Below are 23958 nucleotides of genomic sequence, written 5' to 3'. Positions count from 1 at the left end.
GTATTTATTCGACTTCGCTGGTAAACATAAATTTTACAATAATGGTTGCAGATTTCTTTTGATAAAAACCAAATAATTTAAAAAAAATTATTCCGAATAAAGTAAATTAATAACACGCTGCAATATTTAAGTTTCAAGTCCCCACAGAAGTAGGATGCACATAACAAAATTTGACTTTTATATTTCTGCCAGGAGAACAAATGTGGCAGCGAAATTTTCTTTACATTCCTTGAGATCTTGTTCAGCTCTTCCTAGCTCCACTGTAAAAAAATGTTAAATTTGACTTTAACGGCTTTACAATTATCTCATAACACCAACAGAAGATTATATGATTGTGTCGTAACGTAGTTTCTACAGTCTAGCTTTTTTGGTGATAGCTGCGTCAAATGTACAGGCTTAACAGAAAACAGCGTAACTTACTCTCCAACAATGTAATTTTCCGTTGCTTTTGTTTGTTTTCCTTTTCCAAATGGTCTGCATTTGCGCAGGCCTGCCAAGAAAACGCATTTGTTTGGATGATAATTGCGTTACAACTTATTTAGAAGACTCACTTGATCAAATTTCATTTGCATCTCCCCGGCCTTTTGTTCAAAGGCCGATAAGGTATTTTCCATGAGCTGAAACTGCAACAATAGGTGTTTATGCAGGTACTATATAGACCTAGAATCGACGAGTCATATAACCGTCAGTTGTTCACATCATGCTCTACCTGTTATTAGGCTTTTTTAAGAAATACGCGCAATACACACACCCCACACAACATTCATAATTCGGCATTTTACCTTACGGTGACATTTCGTTCCCCTGCAAAACAATAAACAACTGTAAAACTTCTCTGTGGAAAATGCAGCCCAGACCAGACAGTAAATCACCAAAATAGCCAACGTTTTAGAAAATCAATATAATTGCTATCGAATAAAATTTAGCAATTGCTTACGTAACTAATTGACAGGTAACTTAGTTTACATGTCATTTACTTAATTACCCGTCTGTTAGTTCTTCAACAATAACCAATTCTGCCAGTTTCCTCTCCACCCTTTCCAATTCTCTTTCCAGTTTCACGGTGGAACGTTTTAAAGAGCTGTTTTCCGTTTCCAACTAAGGAGGCAAAAAAATGTTCACCACTCTTTTTCTCAGGGAAAAAATTTATTTGAGAACACGTAACAGAGATTAATTTTGTTGAATCATAAATACCTTTTCCAATGCCGAACGAATAAGGTCGTTCTCCGCATTCAACTTGTCGTTTTCGTTTGCCAGTTTTTTGGCGTCATCTCTTAGGGCAAGAATTTTTAGCTTCACGAGTTCCATGGCAGATGATTAAAACTAAAACCTTGGAAAAAAATCTAAATTGCGACAGCACAAAGGTAACTCTGCCGAGAATATAAGTTTATGCCGTTGCAAGTTAAAGTGTTTCTACACGTTTCGTCCAACTCCATTCAAAATTCGTTTTTTACTGTTTTACCACTTTACAAGCTTTCTTATGCTTACTTCGTTATGCAGCAGTCTTTTATAGAGTGTCAGTTAGCTGGTGTGTGCGTTGACGAAAACAAATCAGATACAGGAACAATAGAAAACCTTTGTTCCTCGCATAGGTTAATAGTCCAGCACATGAAACATTTCGAAGAAATAGTCTACTATTTTGGTAGTTGCTGCTTTCCGCTAAACGAGACACCTTAAAGTCATTATGTCTTTGTCTGAGTAAAATTTCTAGAAAAACAGCCATCGGTTATGTGACGCGTTGATGACATTTTTCCGGGGTCTACTGTGTTAGGACCGGCACGAACAAATTTTCTTAAAAATTGGCTTGGTAAGGAACACTAACAACGAATTTACTCATAATTCTGAGAATGGAGAGACTGGCCTATACTTCAGAAAACATTGACATGTTTTATTTATTTTAAGGACGTATTGGCTAAATTCCGGTTACAAATGTGCATGATATGTAACTGCAAGCATAATTATGGGTAATTACTATTTACAATCATATGTTGTAAATTATACCCCCCACACACAAACCTGCCCTCTTGCGACCATCATTATATCTTTGTTGGCCACGAGCTGTAGAACAGCATTGCTTTCGGTCACAAATGCATTTGAATTTTTATGTTGTAAAATTAGTTTCCCTATTCATTGATTACATATTGTGTCAGCATCTATATACTCAATGTCCTCTGAATTTTAATATTGCAGAATTACTGCACAGGTCCTAACTTGGCAACCACAGCTATAGTATCGAGATAAGTTTTCAGGCTTGGGCTGCAATGCCTGGGCTGCGAAGCCGGGAAACCTATTAATAAAAAAAGATTCGCTTTTTATGTTTAACGTTTTGTTTTTTCAGTACGCAAACCATAAACAAGTTACTTATATCAGTAAGACGTCTGTGTAATAAAAGCAGTCACAAAAGCTAAGAAATATTACAATTGGAAGCATGTAAACGATAATATACACACGTATTACAACATAACATCGTTTAGTGTATGCGTTGTAACACAAACTAAATTTCCTGAAAATTTGACATCGCATCCGAATCCTGCTTCACTTTTTCGTATTTGTCCACTACTTGTTGCAAATCACCCGAAATACATCAACAGACAAAAATTATAATAAGAAGAATTTTTCATCCGTGCCAGACAAGATAGTGACGTTAATAAAAGTTCACATCACAAGGAAAATCGTGGTCTTGCAAATGATTTAAAGATAAGAAACTGCGGCTACTGATTTTAACGGAAAAATTATGTCCTGGAAGTGAGCTGCCTGCAGGTTTCGATGTATTAGATCCCATGGCAAAAATATGTTGTGATAAAATAAAACTCCCAAAATTAAATAAAACCTTTGATTTCGAGAATATGGTAATCTTTTTTCGTAATCTCCCTCTCCAGTTCTTCCAATCTAGACTCAACCTCAAACACAAAAACAACACTAGGATATAAAATATATAATATCTAGCGTGTATTTAGGCAAACCTCTTGGAAACTTGCTGTTTTGTCTTCAATTTCTATATTCAGCGCCTCTAACTTATTCTCTGAGCGTTGAATCTGCATTATAAAATTCCTGCAATGGCTTCCATATAGAAAGCATAAGTGTATTACAAGTATAAAATCTTTCAATTTTATTTACGTTACCTAACACGTTTGCTCCGAGCACATTTACTTCTAACTTTTACCTCAGCTTCTAACGAAATTTTCTCAGTCAAACTGTAACAATAAACAAGATGTTTATTCTGGAACCCGTTAAAAATTGATTACAAGTACAAGAAGCAACAGTCATTTCAAAAATTCAACATAAACAGCTTTACAGACGTCAACACAAATTTTATAACTTTCTTATCCACAATTAAACCGTTCAACTTAACTTCATTTTGTTGGCAATTAAACTTACTTTTTCTTAATCTCCGTCACGAGTTTTTCCACTTGAATTACAACCTTCAGCACGAAAACACACAGACCTTGAATATTTAGTAAATTATCACGTATGTTGACAAACCTCTTGAAGACTTGTTGTTTTGACTTCAATTTCTATATCTCGCGCTGCTATCGTCTTTTCTAAGCGTTGAACCTATACACAAAAAATTCGTTGTTGTGGAGCTCACTTTACCGCATTTTAAAGAAGCGGATTAATTGCCTTTTTTCGCCGCGTTTCTCTTTTGCTGGTGGTGCGTGGACTCGTGGAGTCAGTCTTAACTTTGGAATGCAATAAAGCACTTCAACGCTTTTTTATAATGGTTACCCCGACGAGTCAAAAATGTATATTTCTTGATATAAGTTTCAAATTAAGATGGACGGCAGTGATTGTCAGAACGCTGTGGCGATTAAGCTTGTTTGTTTGGTTCCAGCAAGCGGAAGCTCAAAAGAAAGACAGCTGACGAAACCAAGTACTTTTATGTAGTGTCAGCACTCGATTAGAACACAGTAAGTCGTTTGATTGATTTACTTGGAACAACCGCCGCAAGAAGACAAGTACGCAGCAATTAAGGAGAAGGAATACGCAGTATTAAAGGTGCGACGCCCGAGGTTCAGTCCTACTCCGCACCACAACAAGTAAGAAACACTTCCCAATTATCCTTTTACCACCGCCGTTTCGGTAAAACGTCAGTGTTGTCCTCCATGTTCATTTAGGGAAACGAGCAAGCCGACCGTCTTTAGCCGCTGCGACGGCCGGCAAAACGAGCAGCGTATTTTTTATAATGGAGCGAATGTCTGGGCGCAATTTTCTAGTCTGGAATTTTGTTTTGGCGGATGTCTAAGCGCAACTGCTCTGCGTCGACTTTTTAAGATCATATTCTTTGTTAGTTGATCTTTAATGACAGCGTTTGGTCAGCGCACAAACGTTTGCTAGTTTTTTGCAAAAAGCCGGGACCTCGCATAAATGCTCTCACCTCAGACAAGAGTGATTACGCGCGTTTCCAGCAGCTACAGCGTCTCACTTTTCTGAATTGCTCCCCAGGCACGGAGTGCAGCATTTCATAACAACAAGTAGACCTCCAGTGCACGCGCGTGCTCGGCGCCTTCCTTCTGAGTAACTCACTTTGGCAAGAAATGTGTTCGCAAATATGTTAAAAATGGGGATTACCCGACGCTCGTCCAGCCCCTGGGCTTCGCCGCTACACATGTTCCCAAAGTCTACAGGCGGCTGGAGGCCGTGTGGAGATTACAGGCTCCAACAAAATGTACGTTCGCTTCTTAAAAACTATCCGCCTTCACGGGCTCGTTTTGCTCATGTTAATGTAGACATTGTCGGTCCACTTCCGTCTAACATGGCAATGCATACCACTGGGTGTCGCGTTTTGGTGTACCTTTGGACATCTCCTCCGACCGCGGCCCACAATTCACGTTTGATTTATGGACATCTTTTACTAGGTTTCTTGGTGTCAAGCTTCATCGCACGACGGCTTATCGTGCCCTGTCAACTGCCGACACCCACGTCGCGCCACTCACATCCGCATGAAAATGTTCCAAAGTCATTAGACACTATAGCGCTTATGTATTCTTGCGCACAAACAAACATCGCCCGCCTTTGACACCTCCGTATGAAAGGCCATACCGGGTCATAGCAAGGACAAACAAAACGTTCACACTGGACTTTGGCGGGCGTCAACAGACAGTTTCTGTTGACCGTTTAAAGCCTGTCCACGTCGACCTGACACAACCAGTCCAAATAGCTCCACCACCGCGCCAAGGAAACCTTGCAAGCAGAGTCGAGTTCCATCCACCCGGCAACCATCATTGCCACCCAACGCACGCGCTCTAGTCGCATTACTATTCAACGCACGCGCTCTGGTCGCATTACTCGGCCCTTCGGCCCGTTTTGTTTCTAAATTTTGTTGTCCGCTTCTGGCGGGGGGTTATGTAGCGCTCACTTTACCGCATTTTAACGAAGCGGATTAATTGCCTTTTTCACCTCGTTTGTCTTTTGCTGGTGTTGCGTGGAGTCAGTCTTAACTTTGGAATGCAATAAAGCACTACAACGCTTTTTTATTGTGATGGTTTTTAAAACGAAGTGTATTGTAAGTTTAAAGACACATTTATTCCTCGCACAACAGTAACGTTCATCGGACAAGTTTCTTGCAAAATACCATGACAACTTTGTCTCAACACTTTGTAAATTATTCCATAATTAGCGATTGCACACGATGCATTGCCTCTAAAAAAAAGAACATGTTCCAGTTAAAAGCCCTTCCACCGTGTACACAAGAAAGGTGAAAATTTAATCGCTTAACGTAAGTTTGTTTTGTTAATGAACGAAATGCATCTGTTTCCAAATATGTAGGCTATTCTTTACCTTAAAGGTTATTTCTGCAATAAAGCTAAACATCAACCACATTTAGCCTACCTGTTCAACTTGTCTGTAGCTTTATTTAAATCACTTTCCAGGTCTGCAATTTTTAACCTCAGTGTTTCGATTTCTTGTTTAAGGCTTTCTTCCTGGATTTTCAACTAAAAAACACGTATTATGTATTTGACACCTTTTTTAAAGGCAATTAGGCAGGTCTGTCGTAGCCTATGCCGCAAAGAAAGGCAATTCAACTTCCAGGGACTAAATCTGCACAACTTCGCATTAAATTGTTGTCTTCGAGCAGTTTTTTTAATCTTTATTTCAAAGGCATGATTACGTATTTCATTTCAAAAGTATTGTATAATATATAGTATCGTAATATATGATTTTTCATGACAGTGCGATGAACCCCTCTTTAAAGTGAGTTGTTTGCGACAGTACAGGCTGCAAAAATATTGAACGCTCAATAGATGGAGTTCTTCAATTGCAAGTTCTTTGAGTTTGATGCAGCTGCACAATACAGGAAACGATTACCGCAATATAGGAAACGGTAAATGGGAAAAACAAAGGTCTCCATTAGTTTGGTGCGTGGGTACAAATTATACCCATAATTTTCGAAGGGATATAAGGAACTCTTGAATTTAATGTCAAAGAATGAACACTTAAATTCCTATTCAGTCGAGTACCATATGTCAAGGAAATAGGAATACGTTGGACAAATCAACTATGCGTATAGCGCACCGTACTCATAAAGATAGTCATTTTTTGTGTGATAACTAGCATAGTTTAAAAACGACACTTATTTTTAGTGAAGTAAAACACTACATTCACAATTATACAGGGCTGTAATATACATTATCCAGAGAATTCGGGTGTGATAATTTTCTCTGTTTTGCTTGCTGTAAAAACCACAAGAAAAATCCACGTTCAGTGGCACGCGAAGTTATTTCAAAACCGTATGTGGCCCTTAATTGCCTCTATGGATTCTAAATGCACTAACGCACGAACCTCGTCGCAGTTACAATAGTTTGACTAATCCAGCACTACCAATCAATCCTGATGGGCACGCGCTTGCCGTTCTGCCGACTCATCAAGGAGAGTATTTGTGCAACATATGGAGCGGGACACAACAATCGTGCGTTACGCTATGTTGTGTATACGGAAGCAGGGCACAATGTTATGGTTTCTTAAGTGGTTCGGCAGAATATGTAAGCCTTGTAGAGGGCCATTGAATATAATCTATCGCATAAAATCTAAGGTGAAATAACTGCACTTTAAAACAGAGCACACATACTCGTTTAAGTGGTGACAAAAGTTTTACGCACTGGAGTCATATTTGTAGTTGTGCTGCGAAATAATTAGAAATTAATTTTAATGATATTAACCATGTTGTTTTTGCGCCCTCATTTGGATAAAGGCAACGTTCCGCATGACCAGTCAGAGCAAAATTACCATGCTGATAGAAAGGCGAAACCACGCTGTGGAGAACACTTTCTGGCATGCAGCAAATTTATTGAAATAAACTTTCAAAAAGTTTCGAGAAAGATAAGACTGAAACATCATGAAACGGCATGTGAAAAACTATATTCTGACAAGATCACACAGTGAATACATACACAACTGCAAGCATTAACAGTTAAGAACAGTTTACAACTGGTCGTCATCCATGTCAAGAATAATATCGAACACCATCTGTGCGTCTCCTTCCTGGTAGTTAAACTTCTGCAGGCAATTCAATCCGAACCGACAGAAGAGGCAAAATCCAAATCCTTTGATACAAACACCAGTCATTTTACGACCAACTTTGTCATCAGTAATCAAATAAGGGCCTTAAACTTTATAGCTTGTTCCATTCCAATCCAGTCATTGTAAAAGTTTTTACATTGCTACAAATTTACACGCTTAAATTCTATTCAGTTTAATTTAACAAACTAATGTTGCCAATAGAACAAGCCAGTAGCATTGGTTTTCTGGAGCCTAACATTTGTCAACAAAACATTCCACCAATTATTCTTACTGACCTGGGAATGTAGTCGGACAATCCCCGGTAACAAAGTGGTTCGTGGCATTCTTGTTGCAGAAGTAGTTGCAAATATACTATAACAAAAAAATCAACACCTTTACAAGCAGCTTGTACATCTTTGTGCAACGTAGACAAACTTAAGTTTGTGCAACTTACGTTCAAAATCTGGGTTTCATTTGATGTCAAACCTACAGAATGTATTAGTTATTAGATGAATATCAGCAACATTTTACATGTTACGGTTTCGATACAACTTGTTACGAAATTATCAACAAATACAGTGAATTTCAATAAAACAGGTTAATTTGTAGTTGCTTACCCATCGCAGACGAAGTGATGCAAATTATTAACAAGGAGGCAAGTAAAATCTTCATTTCTACACGACTTATAACTAAATACACTCAGCCAAACGAAACCCAAATGATACGAAAACCACTGTATCCCACATTTTAACTATGTTTAGTCGGGACGAGCTTTCTATATGCGGAATCAACGTTCGCGCTAATGCCGGATATTGGATTTTTCGCGCAAAAACCCTTAATAGGGTTTCTGTGAACAGTCATATACCGAAGGAAATATCGCTAAATCGGCGTTGTTCCTTACTTTATAGTGTGATGATCGTCATAACGGAGAACAATCGGGGAGAAAAGGATACATGGCGAAAATAATTAAATGTTTTCTTGATTAGACTTATTTTATCATATATATGAGGAAAATGGAGCCAATTTGGTGCCGAACTGATGACGGTGATTGTATAGTACAAGTACAAACCGTTTGGCCGGCAAAGTTGTCTAAAAGAGTCACACTAAGCTGCACTGATGAGTCCATAGGTCTAAACAGTTGCCATCTGTATGCAGCTCACAAAAAATTATTATTGCATTTAAATGAAAACAAAATAATAATGACTATTTGTTAAAAGTAACTGCAATATTTTATTTAAAACACTAAAAATCTCAAACAAGGGTAACTGTGATCATTTTAGAACGTCAACAAATGGTTTCATCCATTGTACTCCCAACTTTTTGAAAGCCAATTGTTGTTTCGTAGAAAAACTTTTCTTCTGCGTAACGTGAATTCCAAGCATAACGGGAGAAAAAAATTCCTCAAGGCACCACTGCACGAACAGGGTTTCAATTGAGTAAGCTTGTTGACACACAATCGTCGATTCAACGCTCTAGTGGGAATTTTTTCTCGTATGATTGTCTTAGATATAACTCAAGGCACGGTAAAGCAGCACGGAAAAAATGCGAATCACGATGCACTGTAATCTATGCAGGAACCACTCAGTGAGTCACGTTATGAAAGGTATTCACTTTTGGCGGCAAAACTTTCCCACTTTCCTTGCGTTTCAATGGACACACTGTCGCCTCAATTTCCTTGTGTGCTTCATTAAAAGGTGATGGCCCTTGTTTCTTTGTATTTAGTCTTAGGAGACCGAAGAAAATGAAGGCTTCTTTTGTTTTGATCTTGGTGGTTTTCACAGGTAAGTCGAAAAACGTACTAACAAACAGAATTTTATTATTTGCATGAAGTTACTTTTGTTATACATAACAATATGGCGGGGATTTGGGCTAATTATATGAGATATTAAATTCTTGGAATGCGATAACTTTTTGACGTTCTGCTTTTATCTTTAAGGTTGCAGTCTGGCTCGAGACATTTTTCAAGTAAGTAAGCATGCGGACTTTAAAAAAAACTGCGGCGCACAAAACAAATGAGAAAGCATGCCAAAACACTTTATGTTATCCTGTGACATACCAAACCTTACTGTCCAGGAAATTGATAGTCATTTTTAGAAACCAGATTTAAAAAGCTAGGATACAAAATTGTAGTTGTGTTGTTACGATTTATATTTGCCATTAATCTGGTTTAATGAAGACCCTTTTACAGGAAATTTGCAACAGAAAATGTGCTCGCAACTGCAATATTCATTATACACAAAGTGGTAAATAATTTGGTACAGTTTATTGCAAACAAATAGTCATGATATCTATCCCTTTATCAGCTAAACCAACTAATTTTAAGTAACATAATGAATTCTTTGTTTAAACAGACAGATTGTGGTGTCTGACTTGTACGACCTACCGTAAATGCAGAGGCGGAAAAAAGATACTGGACGACGTTGAAATGCTGGAGTGAAGCAGGAAAAATATATGGTCACATGTTTCGTCTATAATTAAACTTAATATGTTGCAAATAAAACACTGTATTATGTGTGGATGTGGTGTTGAAGAGTAAGAAAAATTTAATTTAAATTTGCAAAATGAGGTCGTCTTTAAATTCCTTGAGACATGCATGTTGAAACCAAATGCACAAATGGTTTAAAATCCTTTGGGGATTGGTCTTTAGTTTTGATTGTTCTTTTATAAGTTATGCAGAGCCAAATTCCAATTTCCCCTGTACCCAACGCAGCGTTGCGACAAAGGCTTTTCTTATCCTGCCTGCATTCCATTGTTTATTGAATTGTCTGCTCACCATATACAATTGCATTTAAAGCAGAGTATTCACGGCAATTGTCTAATATCTGTATTGCATTTGCGATAAGCCCACTTTTGCTGATATTTTAGTAACTTACTACTCGTTGTTCCCGCTCAATATGTCTTTGCCGATTCAATAACGGCGATTAAAAAAACATTCAAACATTTGGGTATTATTTATCAAACTTATGATTTTACACAACATTTGCAACAGCAGGCTTTTCTATGCCTCACTAGTTAAGTGGAATTCTCAACAAGAAACACCTCCAGGGAAATTCGCGTGCTTGTTTCTTCAATTCTCCTGTTTTTCAGGGTCCCTGCGGCGCAAACCAAAACGCTAATTAAGATTGAGAAACTTTTTTCTTCTCGCTTTTAATCCAAAGAACGTGTTGTTTCATTCGCTCAAGTTTTTACAACGGAAGGTTGTGCTTGGTTTGATCAGTTGAGTGATTTGTATCATTCGTATTACGATAGTTAATTAATTTAAAACAGGTTGTATGATATTGTTTAGATCGATCCCAACATTTGCATGCTCGTTGTTGTGTTGTGTTTTGTGATGTGATTTGGATTGCTTTGTATGTTTGTCACGCATCGCGTGTTCCTACTATAGCATAGGAAGAACACTAATATGGCGCTAGCCCTAGTTAAGAGGAAAATACTACTACACCGGGTCACAAAGTTTTTTCCAAACTTGATCCACGTATAAGTCTGTGTAAAACAGAAATCTGTGAGAATTTTGATGATTAGGTGTAAACAGGGCCACCACCTGTTATTTTTGTTTACAAATTTGAGTTGAAATACTACACGAAATCGTAGCGTTAATATTCGCACAGATTTCTATGTTACATAGGCTTATATGTGGATCAAGTTTGGAAAAAACTTTGTGACCCGGTGTAAAAGTATCTTCCTAGTTAAGAATCGCGCGTAGAGAATGAGGATCACATGATGCATATTCTCGTAATGTTGGGATCGCATCCGCCTTACTTAAACATAATACAGATCATTAAAAGTGCCTCCTTATTTCAATGAACTTTTAACATAGTTCGGAGTATTCTTGTTTTTGCATGTGGCAACGGAGAGGACAAAATACTATGTGGGCAACGACCTTGGCGGTAAGATTAAATTGCAATTGTTTCTTTTGATACGGGTTCAAACTTTGCAATTTTTTCAGACGCTACATACCCTACAATTTTTACTTTACGTAGACTGTTTGGTATGGATTCATCACGAATACTTTGCATTCAATTTAATTGGATTTGATCAATACAATGGAATGGAGACTTCATTCGCGAAGAACATTTCTTTTAGGTCAGTTAAACTTTAATTCAAGTCTTTTTTTAAAGTTAGTTTAATTTTAGTCTTTTCACAAGCTTTTTAGTGACATTTATAAGCAGCCGAAAATATGAATTCTCTGCGCTGTAGACAGATTTTACTGATTAGTGACAATTTTTTTTAGGAAATCTCTCCCAAATTCAAAACAATTCATGATAGCCACATATGTGTGAATTCGTGTAATCATGGCCACACAACCACATCAAACCTTATCTGTGAGGACCCAAGATTGTAAGAAGATTATTTTACCATTAAGTCGTGTTTTCGCATTCGCACGATTTTCGTTTTCGCATTCGCACGATTTCCGATTTTCGCATTCGCACGATTTTCCACTTGTTTCGGTATCAAAACAATTAGGCTGTGGTTTACAGGGTTTGTAGCTCTTCTTCTGGGTGCACGCAGAGGTGGTGTTACAAATGTTGTAAACGCACACTGTAGACAATGATACCAGGATCGTGCGAAGTGTTATTAGCGCATTTAAACTTCATTTTTGGGGATCGACGGTCGGCGTGCATCAAATCAAAATCAAAAAAAAAACTTGAAAAATAGCAATGAATAACTTTGGGATGTGTGCCAAAACATAACCCACAACAGCCAGAAAGATACTATTTTAGAAGAATTTGAAACCGTAATTTTAGTGTCAAAATACGCATATAAACATTTGCAACTATTATATATGTTGGAATTAGATGTCGTTTTGGCCCAAAACTGGTTGAAAATCCTAAACTCTGCAGTGATAATTTATCAGAATATGTGTACCAGAATACACAAGGCACTAAAACCAGTAAGTCAATCATTTTTGACAAACTGGAAACCATCGCTTGAGTGCCAAAATACGCATAGAATCGTTTGTAACTATCATTTGTGTTGGAATTAGATGTCTTTTGGCGGTGAGACTTCATCAGGTATTGATGCCGCAATTTCAAAGTAAAACGTGCAGTAGCACAAAAAAGGGACACGTTGACACCATTTGTCAGATCCCGTGGCAGAAACACCAAACATTGCGGGAGGCGCAACAGTTACAACAAATTGTTACAAACTGCCGGAAATAAATTCTATATTTAATTTCACAAAGCGATCTGGCAAAGGTAGATTTTTGTGTCGCAATGTTACCTCATGCTATGTCAACGCAGTCTTGCTAGCATCTTTCGATGCGACATCACGGCGATGCTCTTTCAGTCGCGTCTTAAAGGCCCTTCCGGTTTCGCCGATGTATATACCATCGCAATGTTTGCATGGTATTAAATAGACCACTTCCTTTGACTCTGAAGCCTCCGTAGCAATAGGTGTTGATATTAGATTGCCAAGCGTTGTATGGGGCTTAGTGTAGACTTTTATACCGTTATCCGACATCAATCTTCGCAATGTTTTGGTAAGGCAAGGGACGTAGGAAATAACAACTGTTCCGCCAGTGGGCGTTTCATCCTTTTGGGTTACTGCCGGTCTCGCGCTTAACATACATGCCAAATATTGGTTTGTTCGCAGCGCATTTTGGACGACACTAACCACTTTTGCTTGGTCTTCTACTTTCGAAATGTGGGTCTGTTCTATCGGCTGTACCGAAAGAAACGAAAGGTAGCGATCCGTATGTGTTGGTTTTCGATGTATACAAGCATTGAAAATTCCATCCTTGTCCCAGTAAACTTCTACATCCAAGAAGGGTATCTTGCCATCGCTCTCCTCTTCCAACGTAAACTTGATGGAATCCTCGATGCTGTTGATGTAAGTCAGGAAGGCTTGCACTTTTGCTGCATCAAGAATGACAAACGTGTCATTTACGTATCGTCTCCAGTAGCGCGAAGGATAGGCACGTATACAATACGTATATTTTATGCCAGAAGAGCAGTACATTTTAAATCGCAATATGCCTGGCAGCAACTGGAATTTCATATTTTTGAATCGTTTGCAACTATCATACATGTTGGATTTAGATTTTATTATGGGCAAATACTCGAAAAAACCCCAGAAACTTGCAGTGAACAATTTACCAGAATGTGAATACCAGGAAATATAAGGTACTACAGCCAGAAAGTTCATTAATTTTAAAATGTTAAAAACAGTCATTTTAGTGTCAAAATGCACACAGAATCGTTTGCAACTATCATATGTGTTGGAATTACACGTCGTTTTGCCCAAAAACTGGGTAAAAATAAAAAAATGCAGTGAATGATTTATCAGAGTGTGAATACCAGAACATACAAGGCACTATAGCCAGGAAGTTAATTTCAAAAAATAAAAACAGTCGTTTTAGTATCAAAATGTTAGCATGTGACATTCTTCTAGCGACTCATTTGAAACGTCCTCTACGTATCGCGTAGCGCTATCTATGCGCAATACGTGGGTACTTCCACCCCTTTAAACGGCGTGCTTATTATCGCGTGGCCTTTCATTATACATGGGACATAATTGCAAGTTTGCCATTGTGTAGCGTACTGTTGCATTGTGGACGCAAAATGGACCAGTTAAAATTGGTTGGTGAGAATCTTGGTCCGTATACGTAATTGTGTCACAATCATACTGTTTTTGTCCTCACTTCTGCAATCGTCTGTAAAACTCAATAATATCGTTTATTTGCAGCCCATTCGCTTTGTTTTCTACCATTGGATGTAGATTTCTATCCACTCTATATATTTATGTGTATTCACCTCTCGTAGATGATACGATAAGTCGAGCCGAAAATAGTTGCCCTCTGCTTGTCACTTCATGCTTGTTTCTCGGGACAATAGAAAGTCGACCTTCACCGTAACTTTCATCCCAAAATACATTTCGGTTCAAGAGCAAGTCTAGGCGACTCGGCTTACAAACTATTGTATATGTCAAGAACACTTCCAGCACCGGCGACTTTTAAATATCCTGCTTTGTTGTATCTGTTTAACGTGGTATTGTTTTCGGGAAAACAGGATTGTTTATCACATCTATTGATATCATAATAAGACTTTTTCGCACACAAAGGTTTGTGCAGTAAAAATTTTTACATGTTATTCTTTCCAAACTGTCTTGCGTCCTTTTCCGTCAATGTTATTGTCGCCCGTACTTTTGTATATATATCGTCTGTATCTGACTCGTCCAATCACGCTTTATATCTTACATTTTATTCTATAATTACAGCTTTACATTTTTTATACCACTCGTACGTTACGCGCTATGAGATCACAGCTAACTGCAAACGTGGATTTATGCGCATTTATTTAACTGATGTTGGGTTCACACCGCGTGTGTTCTTTCAAAAGCTTCCATTCGTCACCTGCAGATTACAGTGATATTTTTGTTTGTTTATTGCGTCATTGAAACAAGCGAATCTTTTCATTGTCGTCACGCTGGAAGCATGTGTGACGTAATGTAAGCATTTAAACGAAAAAGATGCTTTGAACAATGAGAACGATTTTAATTTTTGGGTCGTATGATCATGAGAGTTTCTACGAGTTTTAGATGTAGGTCCCAAGTGTGAAAGGGTATAGGTTTATTGGAACGAATTGTCAGTGAAACTGAGTTTGGTCCGACCATACAGAGCTAATAAAACTCCATAGAATAGATGTGCGAGATGGTGTGGGTTCGAATCCCAGTGTGGGTGTATAGGACATAGAGAGAAGCCGAAGAGCGGAAAACAATGCCTGTCTTTAAAGTCTTCAAAGTCTTCAAAACTACTGGCTCTAAATGAAGAACTCTTGTCGTTTGAGTTATAATTTGTCCATTTGCAACAGCAGGCTTTTCAATGCCTTACTACTTGATTGGAATTCTCAACAAGATACACCTCCAGGGAAATTCGCGTGCTTGTTTCTTCAATTCTCCTGTTTATCAGGGTCCCTGCGACGCAAACCAAAACGCTGATTAAAATTGGGAAACTTTTTTCTCTTCGCCTTCAATCCAAAGAACGTGTTGCTCCATTCGATCAAGTTTTTACAACGGAAGGTTGTGTTTGGTTTCAACAGGTGAGTGATTAACTTTACATAATGTTCTGTAACATTTGTATTACTATAGTTAATTAATTAAAAAGGTCTTGTAAAATACTTTTTGGATTGATCCCAACATTTGCATGCTCCTTGTTGTGTTTTGTTGTGTGACCTTGCCTTGCATGTTTGTTACGCATCACGTGTTCCCACTGTAGCATAGGAAGAGCATTAATATGGCGCCTAGCCCTAGTTAAGCCGCGCGCGTAGCGAATGAGGATCACGTGATGCATTTGTCTTAATGTTGGGATCGGATCTGCCTTAGTTAATTATAATACAAATCTTTTTAGTGACTCCTTATTACAACAAACTTTTAACATAGTTTAATGACAGAGTTTTCTTGTTTTGCATGTGGCAACGGAGAGGAAAAGCGTCCCTGGCGGTAAGATTAATCTGCAATTTGGTTTTACTACGGAGTCCAATTTTGCAATTTTTTGTGACGTACATAGGCAAGTGGAGCCAAAAAATATGAATTCTGTGCGCTGCAGACAGATTTTTATGTTATGTGACAATTTACTTTTTAGGAAATTTCCCAAGTTCAAAACAATTTATAAGGCTACAATATCTACAAAATGCAGCCATATATGGTGAATTCGTGTGATCATGACCACACAACCACATCAAACCTCATCAGTGAAGACCTCTACTGTAAGAAGATTATTTACCATCAAATTGTGTTATTTCGTTAATCGGTTGTGCATTTTTACTTGCATCGGCACGATTTGCCACTAGCAATGTTCCAGTATCCGAAATTAGGTTGAGGTTTACAAGGTTTGTTGCTCTTCTTCTGGGTGCACACAGAGGTGGTGCTATAAATGTTGTAAACGCACACTGTTAGACATTGGTAGTAGACTAGTGCTAAATTTTATTAGCAAGACTTAATTATTTGAGAAATAGGTTCGGTCGGCGTGCATCACATCAAAATCTGGCGCAAATAAATTCCAACACCACTGTTAGTCTTCTGGAAATGTGATCTAAATGTTTAGATAAAAATTGTCTCTAAATCAGTTTGCAACTATCCGTTTTGGTTAAAAACCAAGAAAATGGCAGTGAGTGATTTATCGAAATGTGTGTACCAGAACATACAAAGGCGTTTGACAAAAAATGGGTAAAAACCCTAAAAATTTCCATTGAATGGTTTATCAGAATGTGTTTACCAGAACAAAAAAGCACCACAGCCAAAAAGTTAATTATTTTCGAAAAATTTAAAACCGTCTTTTTGGTGTCAAAATGTGCATAGAATCGTTTGCAACTATCATATGTATAAGAATTCGATGTCCTTCTGGTCAGAAACGGTGTAAAAACCCTAACAAATTCCAATGAAATTTTGTCAGAATGTGTTTACCAGAACATATAAAGCACCACAGCCAAAAAGTTAAATTATTTTTGAAAAATTAAAAACAGTCGTTTTAGTGTCAAATTGTGCATAGAATCGTTTGCAAATATCATATGTATGAGAATTCGATGTCGTTCTGGTCAAAAACGGTGTAAAAACCCTAACAAATTCCAATGAAATTTTGTCAGAATGTGTTTACCAGAACATATAAAGCACCACAGCCAAAAAGTTAATTATTTTCGAAAAATTTAAAACAGTCTTTTTAGCATCAAATTGTGCATAGAATCGTTTGCAAATATCATATGTATGAGAATTCGATGTCGTTCTGGTCAAAAACTGGGTAAAAACCCTAAAAATTTCCATTGAATGGTTTATCAGAATGTGTTTACCAGAACATATAAAGCATTACAGCCAAAAAGTTAATTATTTTCGAAAATTTAAAACAGTCTCTTTGGTGTCAAATTGTGCATAGAATCGTTTGCAACTATCATATGTATACGAATTCGATGTCGTTCTGGTCAAAAACTGGGTTAAAACCCTAAAAAATTCCAATGAATGGTTTATCAGAATGTGTTTACCAGCACATGTAAGGCACCACAGCCAAAAAGGTAATTAATTTCGAAAAGTTAAAAACAGTCTTTTTAGTGTCAAATTGTGCATAGAATCGTTTGCAACTATTATATGTATAAGAATTCCGTGTCGTTCTGGTCAAAAACTGAAAATAAAAACAAGAAAATTGCAATGAATGTTGTATCAGAATGTGTTTACCAGAATATGTAAGGCACTACAGCCAAATCATTTTTGAAAAAATAGAAAACAGTCTTTTTTGTGTTTTAATACACATAGAATCTTTTGCTACCATGAGATGCGTTGGAATTACATAACGCTTTGTCCAAAACTTGTTTATTTAAAATGAATTTCCGATTTAGGTTCCAGAACAAGGTAATACAAGTTAAATATTTTTAATCAATACAGATATACGTTTAGTCATCAAAACACAGATACAATCACTTGCGACTTTCAGATAGAAAAAATGGCAGTCAAAAATTTGTCAGAATGCGTGTATATCGATTTCAATCGATTTCAAATCTAGGGATGAAGATTATAACACGGTAACATTCTACTAAATTGCAACCCTTTAACTATATCCAAAAGATTTTTTTAACTTAATGTTTAAACTACCAGCAACGGCCTCAGTGTGTTCAGTTGTGGGGTGAGTAGAGCGCTTGGTAGGAGTGCTAAAGATTACTGATTCAAATAAAGATTACTGGTTCGATTACTGGTTCGAATAACGAAACATGTGTTCCGTTGTTGTGCTGGTTAAAAGAACACGAAACAGTTATCCCGCTCCGGATATCGAACCTCCGTGTAATTCATGGCTGGGTTGTTTCAGACCGACAGCAAGAATCCATATTCCATGTCTCTTTTTTGACTTTTCCGATTTTAAGTAAAAACATAAACTTACGTAGCACACTTTGACCACGAGATTTCGTCACCAGACTTGGTGTAGAGGATAACGCCCCGAACACGAGATACACTACACCATAGTTCGAACCCCGGTAATGTTAAAACCCTTTCCCAGTAACCTTAATGCACGTCGACTGCGAGCTTAGCCAAATCACTTTTAAGTAAAAACTCTGCACAAAGAAACCTAAAAGGGAAATTAGTTCTTCAAACCATTGTCACCAGCCGTGGTGTAGAGGTTACCGCCCCCCTCTATTGATGCTCTGCACCACAGTTCGAACCCCGGTAAAGTTAATACTTCTTTCCCGGTAACCGTTAATTCACTTCGGGTTCGGACTTATCCCACTCTAACTAAATTCTTCCCGCTGGTGTCACCACTCCGTGTGTGTGCCTGTCACGGATGGGTAAAAGTAATTCGGTAATTATCTCTCCCACCCCCGTTAACTCACCAAAATCAGGCTAAGGATCGCGGCCAGGTAGCCCTGCGTTTAGTCAGGCTAAGAAGTCCCCGCTTCTGAGTTGGCCACCGAGATCCGAAAACACACCTTATGCTCCATCAGGGAGCGCCCCACCAGGGGGCAAGTGTCCCATCAGGGGGCATAGGCAGGTGGCCAACTCAGAAGCGGGTGCATAAGGAGATTAGTCAGCCAATGATTTCGCAAAATTTAAGAAAAATTTGTGTATGTCCCCTTGTTTTTTTCTTGATTTTTTGTTTAGGTTCGGTTAGTTTTCATCAACGATACCATGGCAATTGGGTTAATCCCTGGCCTTGACGATGCTTGGGGTAATCCCGAGCCTTACGATAGGTTAATCCCGGGCCTTAACATTAATTCATTGGGGGTAGCGGTGACAGATGGGTTAATCCCTGGCCTTACGTGTTACCATCATTACCGGGACAGTTGCTAACTTTAATTAATGACACGAGATGAATTACATTACAGTTCTTGGGTTAATCCCGAGAGTTACAGCGGCGATAGTGATGGCACTTACAACATGTTAGATTTTTATGCAGAGCAAGGTTCTGACTTTTATCTTATTGTTATTGGTATTTGTGTATCCAGAGTGAAGGAAATTACGGTAATCTAGACAGACCTCCGTATTAAGGAGGGTCGCCAGTTCAAGTTTATCTGAGAGGGGATAGTTCGAACCCAATGTGACTTATCGGTTATGGAGAAAGATGTTATCTTTACCGGGGTTCGAACTCGGGTGCAGAGCATTACATTACAGTGACTTTAACCTCTACACCACAACTGACGACGATTCGTTGGAGCTGGAGTTGTCGTTATATCTTTCTTTTAAACATTTTTTTGCCAAAACAATGAGCGCAAATTTTACAGTGAGGTTCGAACCGAGAACTTCGTCCTAATGCGAATGGCAAGGAATCTTAACCACTAGACTATCGGGAGACGTTTGTATCTTTTCTACTCATTAAAGATAAATCCATTTTACCCTCGTTGGGTGATTCAAGACACACTTAAAAACAATTGCATGAATTTAAAGCAAGAAAACTTGTCAGGTCAGTTAGTGTCTGGAGTAGTTTGTACAGCAAAAGGTTATAGGTGAGCGATAGGTTACAGGTTCAGAACTGCCTGATTGCGTGTCGATTGTTGACTGGAATATCAACGGAACTATAAAAGATAACGGATTGGATGTCGTGCGAAGCTACACTCATACCATGGTGTGCAAGCTGTAACAAATGCGAATGATGAACGAATGAAACAAAATAACATAACTTACATGGAATTTATTTTTACAATGCAAATGGTCTAAGTGTTAATGTGAAACGCAATGTGTCGCAAACGCGTTTTAATGCACTTGGAATCGTTTGCAACTATCACATATACATAAAATGTCAATGAATGATTTATCAAAATGTATCTACCAGAACATATAAGTGACATATTTTAAAAACACTCCTTTTGGTGTTTTTATGCACACAGAATCGTTCGCAACTATCATACGTGTAGAAATTCGGTGACGTTTTAGTAAAAAAAGTCGGTAAAAACCCTAGAAAATTTCAATTAATGTTTTATCAGAATGTGTTTACCAGAACATGCAAGGCACCACAGACAAAAAGTTAACTATTTTCGAAAAATCAAAAACGGAAAAATCAAAAAATAACTCTTTAGTTTTTTTGTGCCCCGACCTCACATGAATAATGTTAGATTACTGCCTATTGTGTTTGCAAATAGTGGGTCCTCCTAAACTTTGCTTTAGGCGGAATAAAAGGTTTCGATTTTTTTGGGTCCTTATCGCATGTTGTACGGGGGAAAAACCGTTGAAGTGGTGACCGAGACGCACTTAAGATGCAACACTTCAACACTCCTAAAATCAACAGCGATTTGCATTGTGAAAACCTCATAATACCACATGCGTATAAGGTTTCGATACTCAGTGCAGAGTACCCTGCAGTTCGACGTTGACTGAAAGGTACCACAAAGTGGATATTAGTGTGCCTGCTAGTGTAAAAGCTAGCACAGTGCCACTCAACAGCTGCACTGGTGAGACCTTACAGGTCGAAACAGTGCTTGTACACACCCTGCCTGCAGCTTTCCAATAATATGGCTTTTTTGCGCATAAATAAGGTCTCCTGGTCGTTTTAATAAATAATCATTTATCCAAATTCAATAACTCACTTGTACCTCCTGCTTCCTAATCAGGTGCGCGATGTTAATTTTGTTCGTGCCGGAGCGTTAGGGCAATAAACAACACAAATTGTGTGAAGGCACTATCATTTTCTTGTAGAGGTCCAAGCTGCACTAAACCCCATGTTCCTGGTGATTGGTTTCATGTTAATCGTTTAAAATTTTACATCTTTGTTTTCCTACTTCTCACCGGTGTTTATTGTTCTCGCTTGTGGTGTAGGATCTTTTATTGCATTATATTATGTCTACTGCTTTCCTTCCCTTTTCTAAACCAACTACTACTTCCCAAAAAGTAGACTGACCATTTTCTTTTTATTTGCGCAGGATGTGTTTTTTCGCTACTTTTAGCGCAACCGATTTCGAACCGTTAAAAATCGCATACCGCAAGTTAAACGTAACCATCCTATGCTCTGTGTTCACAACGTTGAAAGCAACACCGCCGTGTGCACCCGGTGGTCCAGCTATAAACGTCGTGAACGTAGTTTTCTAACTTTCGACACAAACAATGACGCGCCACCACGAAAGAAATCGTACAACAGCGAAGTAAATACACAAGCGTTACGATTAAAAGTTAAAATAATCTTCCACGAACACACATCGGTCTTTCAAGAGTAAGTGAAGTAGTTGCTGTGCTGAATATTTTGAGACAAGGAAACCGGATTTGAAACCATTTTCGTAAATATGAAGCTTACAGTACCGTATTAACGATTCCACATACCTGTAATGACAAAATTCAATTTGGTTTGTTATTAAACACGTTACGTCAATTTAACGCAACACTGACCTGTAAAAAAAAAGACTGGGCAAGTCTGTTTAAATGTGTCAAATTTAAACGCCAAGCAATAAAGAAAAACGCCAAGCAACAGTTATCATTCCAGTGAAAAACAAGAGTCCGATTTTGTTTCAATCTGAAAAAAAAGTTGAAGATAAAAAAATTGCTATGTTTTTTGATACAACCAAAAGAAACAGTGATACAACTCACCAATAGGTTCAAGATGCCTCACCAGGTCTGAATAATATTGTCCAGGTTGCAGCATGTAAAATAAAAATATATCACCTTTATTAATATTGCTATAAATTCACTATAATACGAGGTATTTAAAACGGTCGTTCCATCATATTCGATCCCAACATAACGAGATCACGTGACCCTAACTAAAACGCACGTGTTCCAACTACGATCGGGCGCCATGTTAAAAGTTCCGCTTCCTAATGATAATGTTGGAACACAAACAAACATGCAAGACAAGCAAAGTCACACCACAAAACAAGACAGCAAGCAACATGCATATGTTGGGATCGATTTGAAGAACAACCTTACCAGCCCTATCAGTTAATTAAATGTTACAAAGGGTTATAGATTATGGGAAGTTAATCACTCACCTGTTGAAACCAAACACAACCTTCCGTTGTAAAAACTTGAGCGAATGAAGCAACACGTTCTGTGGATTGAAGGCGAAGAGAAAAACGTTTCCCAATTTTCATCAGCGTTTTGATTTGCGCCGCAGGGACCCTGATATAGAGGAGCATCAAAGAAACAAACAAGCACGAAAATTTCCTTGCCCGACGTTTCGGGTGTGACTGTTTTTCTTGAAGAAACCGTGCCCCTTAAGCAATGTTTGTGGCGTTCTCAATGAGCAATCAACTCTGAAGGAATGTTTGTTGGGTTTGGACACTGCGAAGAAAAAAAAAAAGGAGACAGGCGGGAGAAAATGTGAAGTTATCGTATTCGTGTTTACCTGTAAATCGCTTACAAAATAATCTGTTTTGAGTCATATAAATACCCATCAATTTTTTTCTTTTAACTCCAGTCTGAAATTTGGTGTATGGCAACGGTTGATGAATGGCTGACGTACGTCACGCAGACCTTTGCAATACTGTTTATACATTCACTTGCTCGATATAAAAACCTAATTATAATTTACGAAAACTAAAAATATTTTCCAATTCAGGGAGAAAACCCTGGCTGTTACGTGAAGACACGATACGTTCTGGTAGGAATGATCACCTTCGGTGTTATCAACGTCTATACTCGCTGAGGAATGGAATTAACGTGGCAATACTCGCCATGGCAAGTCAACGTGTTTCGAGCTTTGGCACAACACTAGTCTTATTTCTAAACAAGTTACATCAGGCGTGTTAAACTTAATCTAAAGGAAGGGTTTGAATTTCGTGTAGCAACACTCCTTCTTTTCCATTGTATTATCGGCACTTACTGAGATAGACCGATTAAAGGAATAACTGTTGTAAAACGAAATTTCGCGAGACACACTTTGCCTTATCAGGTCACATTCCCTACAGTAAATATGTGTAGTCTATGCATAAACTGAAAACGTGTATATATAAATAGTATGTTTTGTCATCCGGGTGAACACCACATCTAACGCCAGCTTATCCAACTACTCTTACGAAAGCGAGTGCTTTGCAGCAAACGAAACTGTCTCGAAAACTGCGAGGGTAAGTCAATGCATGCCTCATGTTATGCGTATATGTCTGACAATACGGCAGATGAAAAACTATGCACGGTAATAAAAACGTATTTTAATCAAGATCGTCTATTTGTGCTTTTGTTTGGCTGCATGTTGTTATGTGTATTGTCGCATTTCTTAATCAGCTATAACTAAACCACATCCAGTTCTATTATATCGTTGCGTCTCACTCGATAATAGGCTCATACATATCGTCGCCAATTCAATTTTGCTGTTCTCTTAAGCTCTCTTCTCGGATTTTTAACAAAAATAATCATGTATTATGTATTTTACATTTACGGTTTTACACAAGGCAAGGCAAAACTTGTTCATCCGTATTGTTAAGGTAAACTTTTATAGTTCACCACATATTGTTACGTTACTTGGTAGTCAAATGCTAAAAAAATGTTTCAAAAATTATAAAAAAAAAATATAAAATTTTTGTGAACGCAGCGCATCAGAAACAATAGCGTTGACCAAACTCATATTTCTTA

At 38.0% G+C, this 23958-nt stretch overlaps 1 protein-coding gene and 2 long non-coding RNA genes across 3 annotated transcripts; 1 reads left to right on the top strand and 2 right to left on the bottom strand.

Moving 5' to 3' along the window:
* Nucleotides 1-50: 50 nt before the first annotated feature.
* Nucleotides 51-1358, bottom strand: LOC145909070 (uncharacterized). Its single transcript, XM_082996390.1, has 6 exons — nt 1195-1358; nt 986-1098; nt 783-804; nt 552-623; nt 421-490; nt 51-260 (listed from the first exon to the last, which is right to left on the bottom strand). Exons 1-6 carry the CDS (start codon nt 1306-1308, stop codon nt 178-180), a joined length of 474 nt encoding a protein of 157 aa, XP_082852516.1. The 5' UTR covers nt 1309-1358; the 3' UTR covers nt 51-177.
* A 6061-nt stretch (nt 1359-7419) lies between these two features.
* Nucleotides 7420-8118, bottom strand: LOC145909345 (uncharacterized). The gene is made up of 4 exons (XR_014403133.1): nt 8115-8118; nt 7952-7983; nt 7794-7869; nt 7420-7541 (listed from the first exon to the last, which is right to left on the bottom strand). It is a non-coding gene; the product is annotated as an uncharacterized LOC145909345 (long non-coding RNA).
* Nucleotides 8119-9154: 1036 nt separating this feature from the next.
* On the top strand, nt 9155-10009 carry LOC145909079 (uncharacterized). The gene is made up of 4 exons (XR_014403061.1): nt 9155-9278; nt 9434-9462; nt 9686-9740; nt 9849-10009. It is a non-coding gene; the product is annotated as an uncharacterized LOC145909079 (long non-coding RNA).
* The last annotated feature ends 13949 nt before the right edge of the window (nt 10010-23958 follow it).

The sequence above is a fragment of the Ascidia mentula genome, chromosome 7 (genome assembly GCF_947561715.1).
Source record: "Ascidia mentula chromosome 7, kaAscMent1.1, whole genome shotgun sequence".
Classification (NCBI taxonomy): Eukaryota; Metazoa; Chordata; class Ascidiacea; order Phlebobranchia; family Ascidiidae; genus Ascidia; species Ascidia mentula.
Note: the sequence above shows the minus strand (reverse complement) of the source record. Positions and strands in the feature narration are given on the sequence as shown.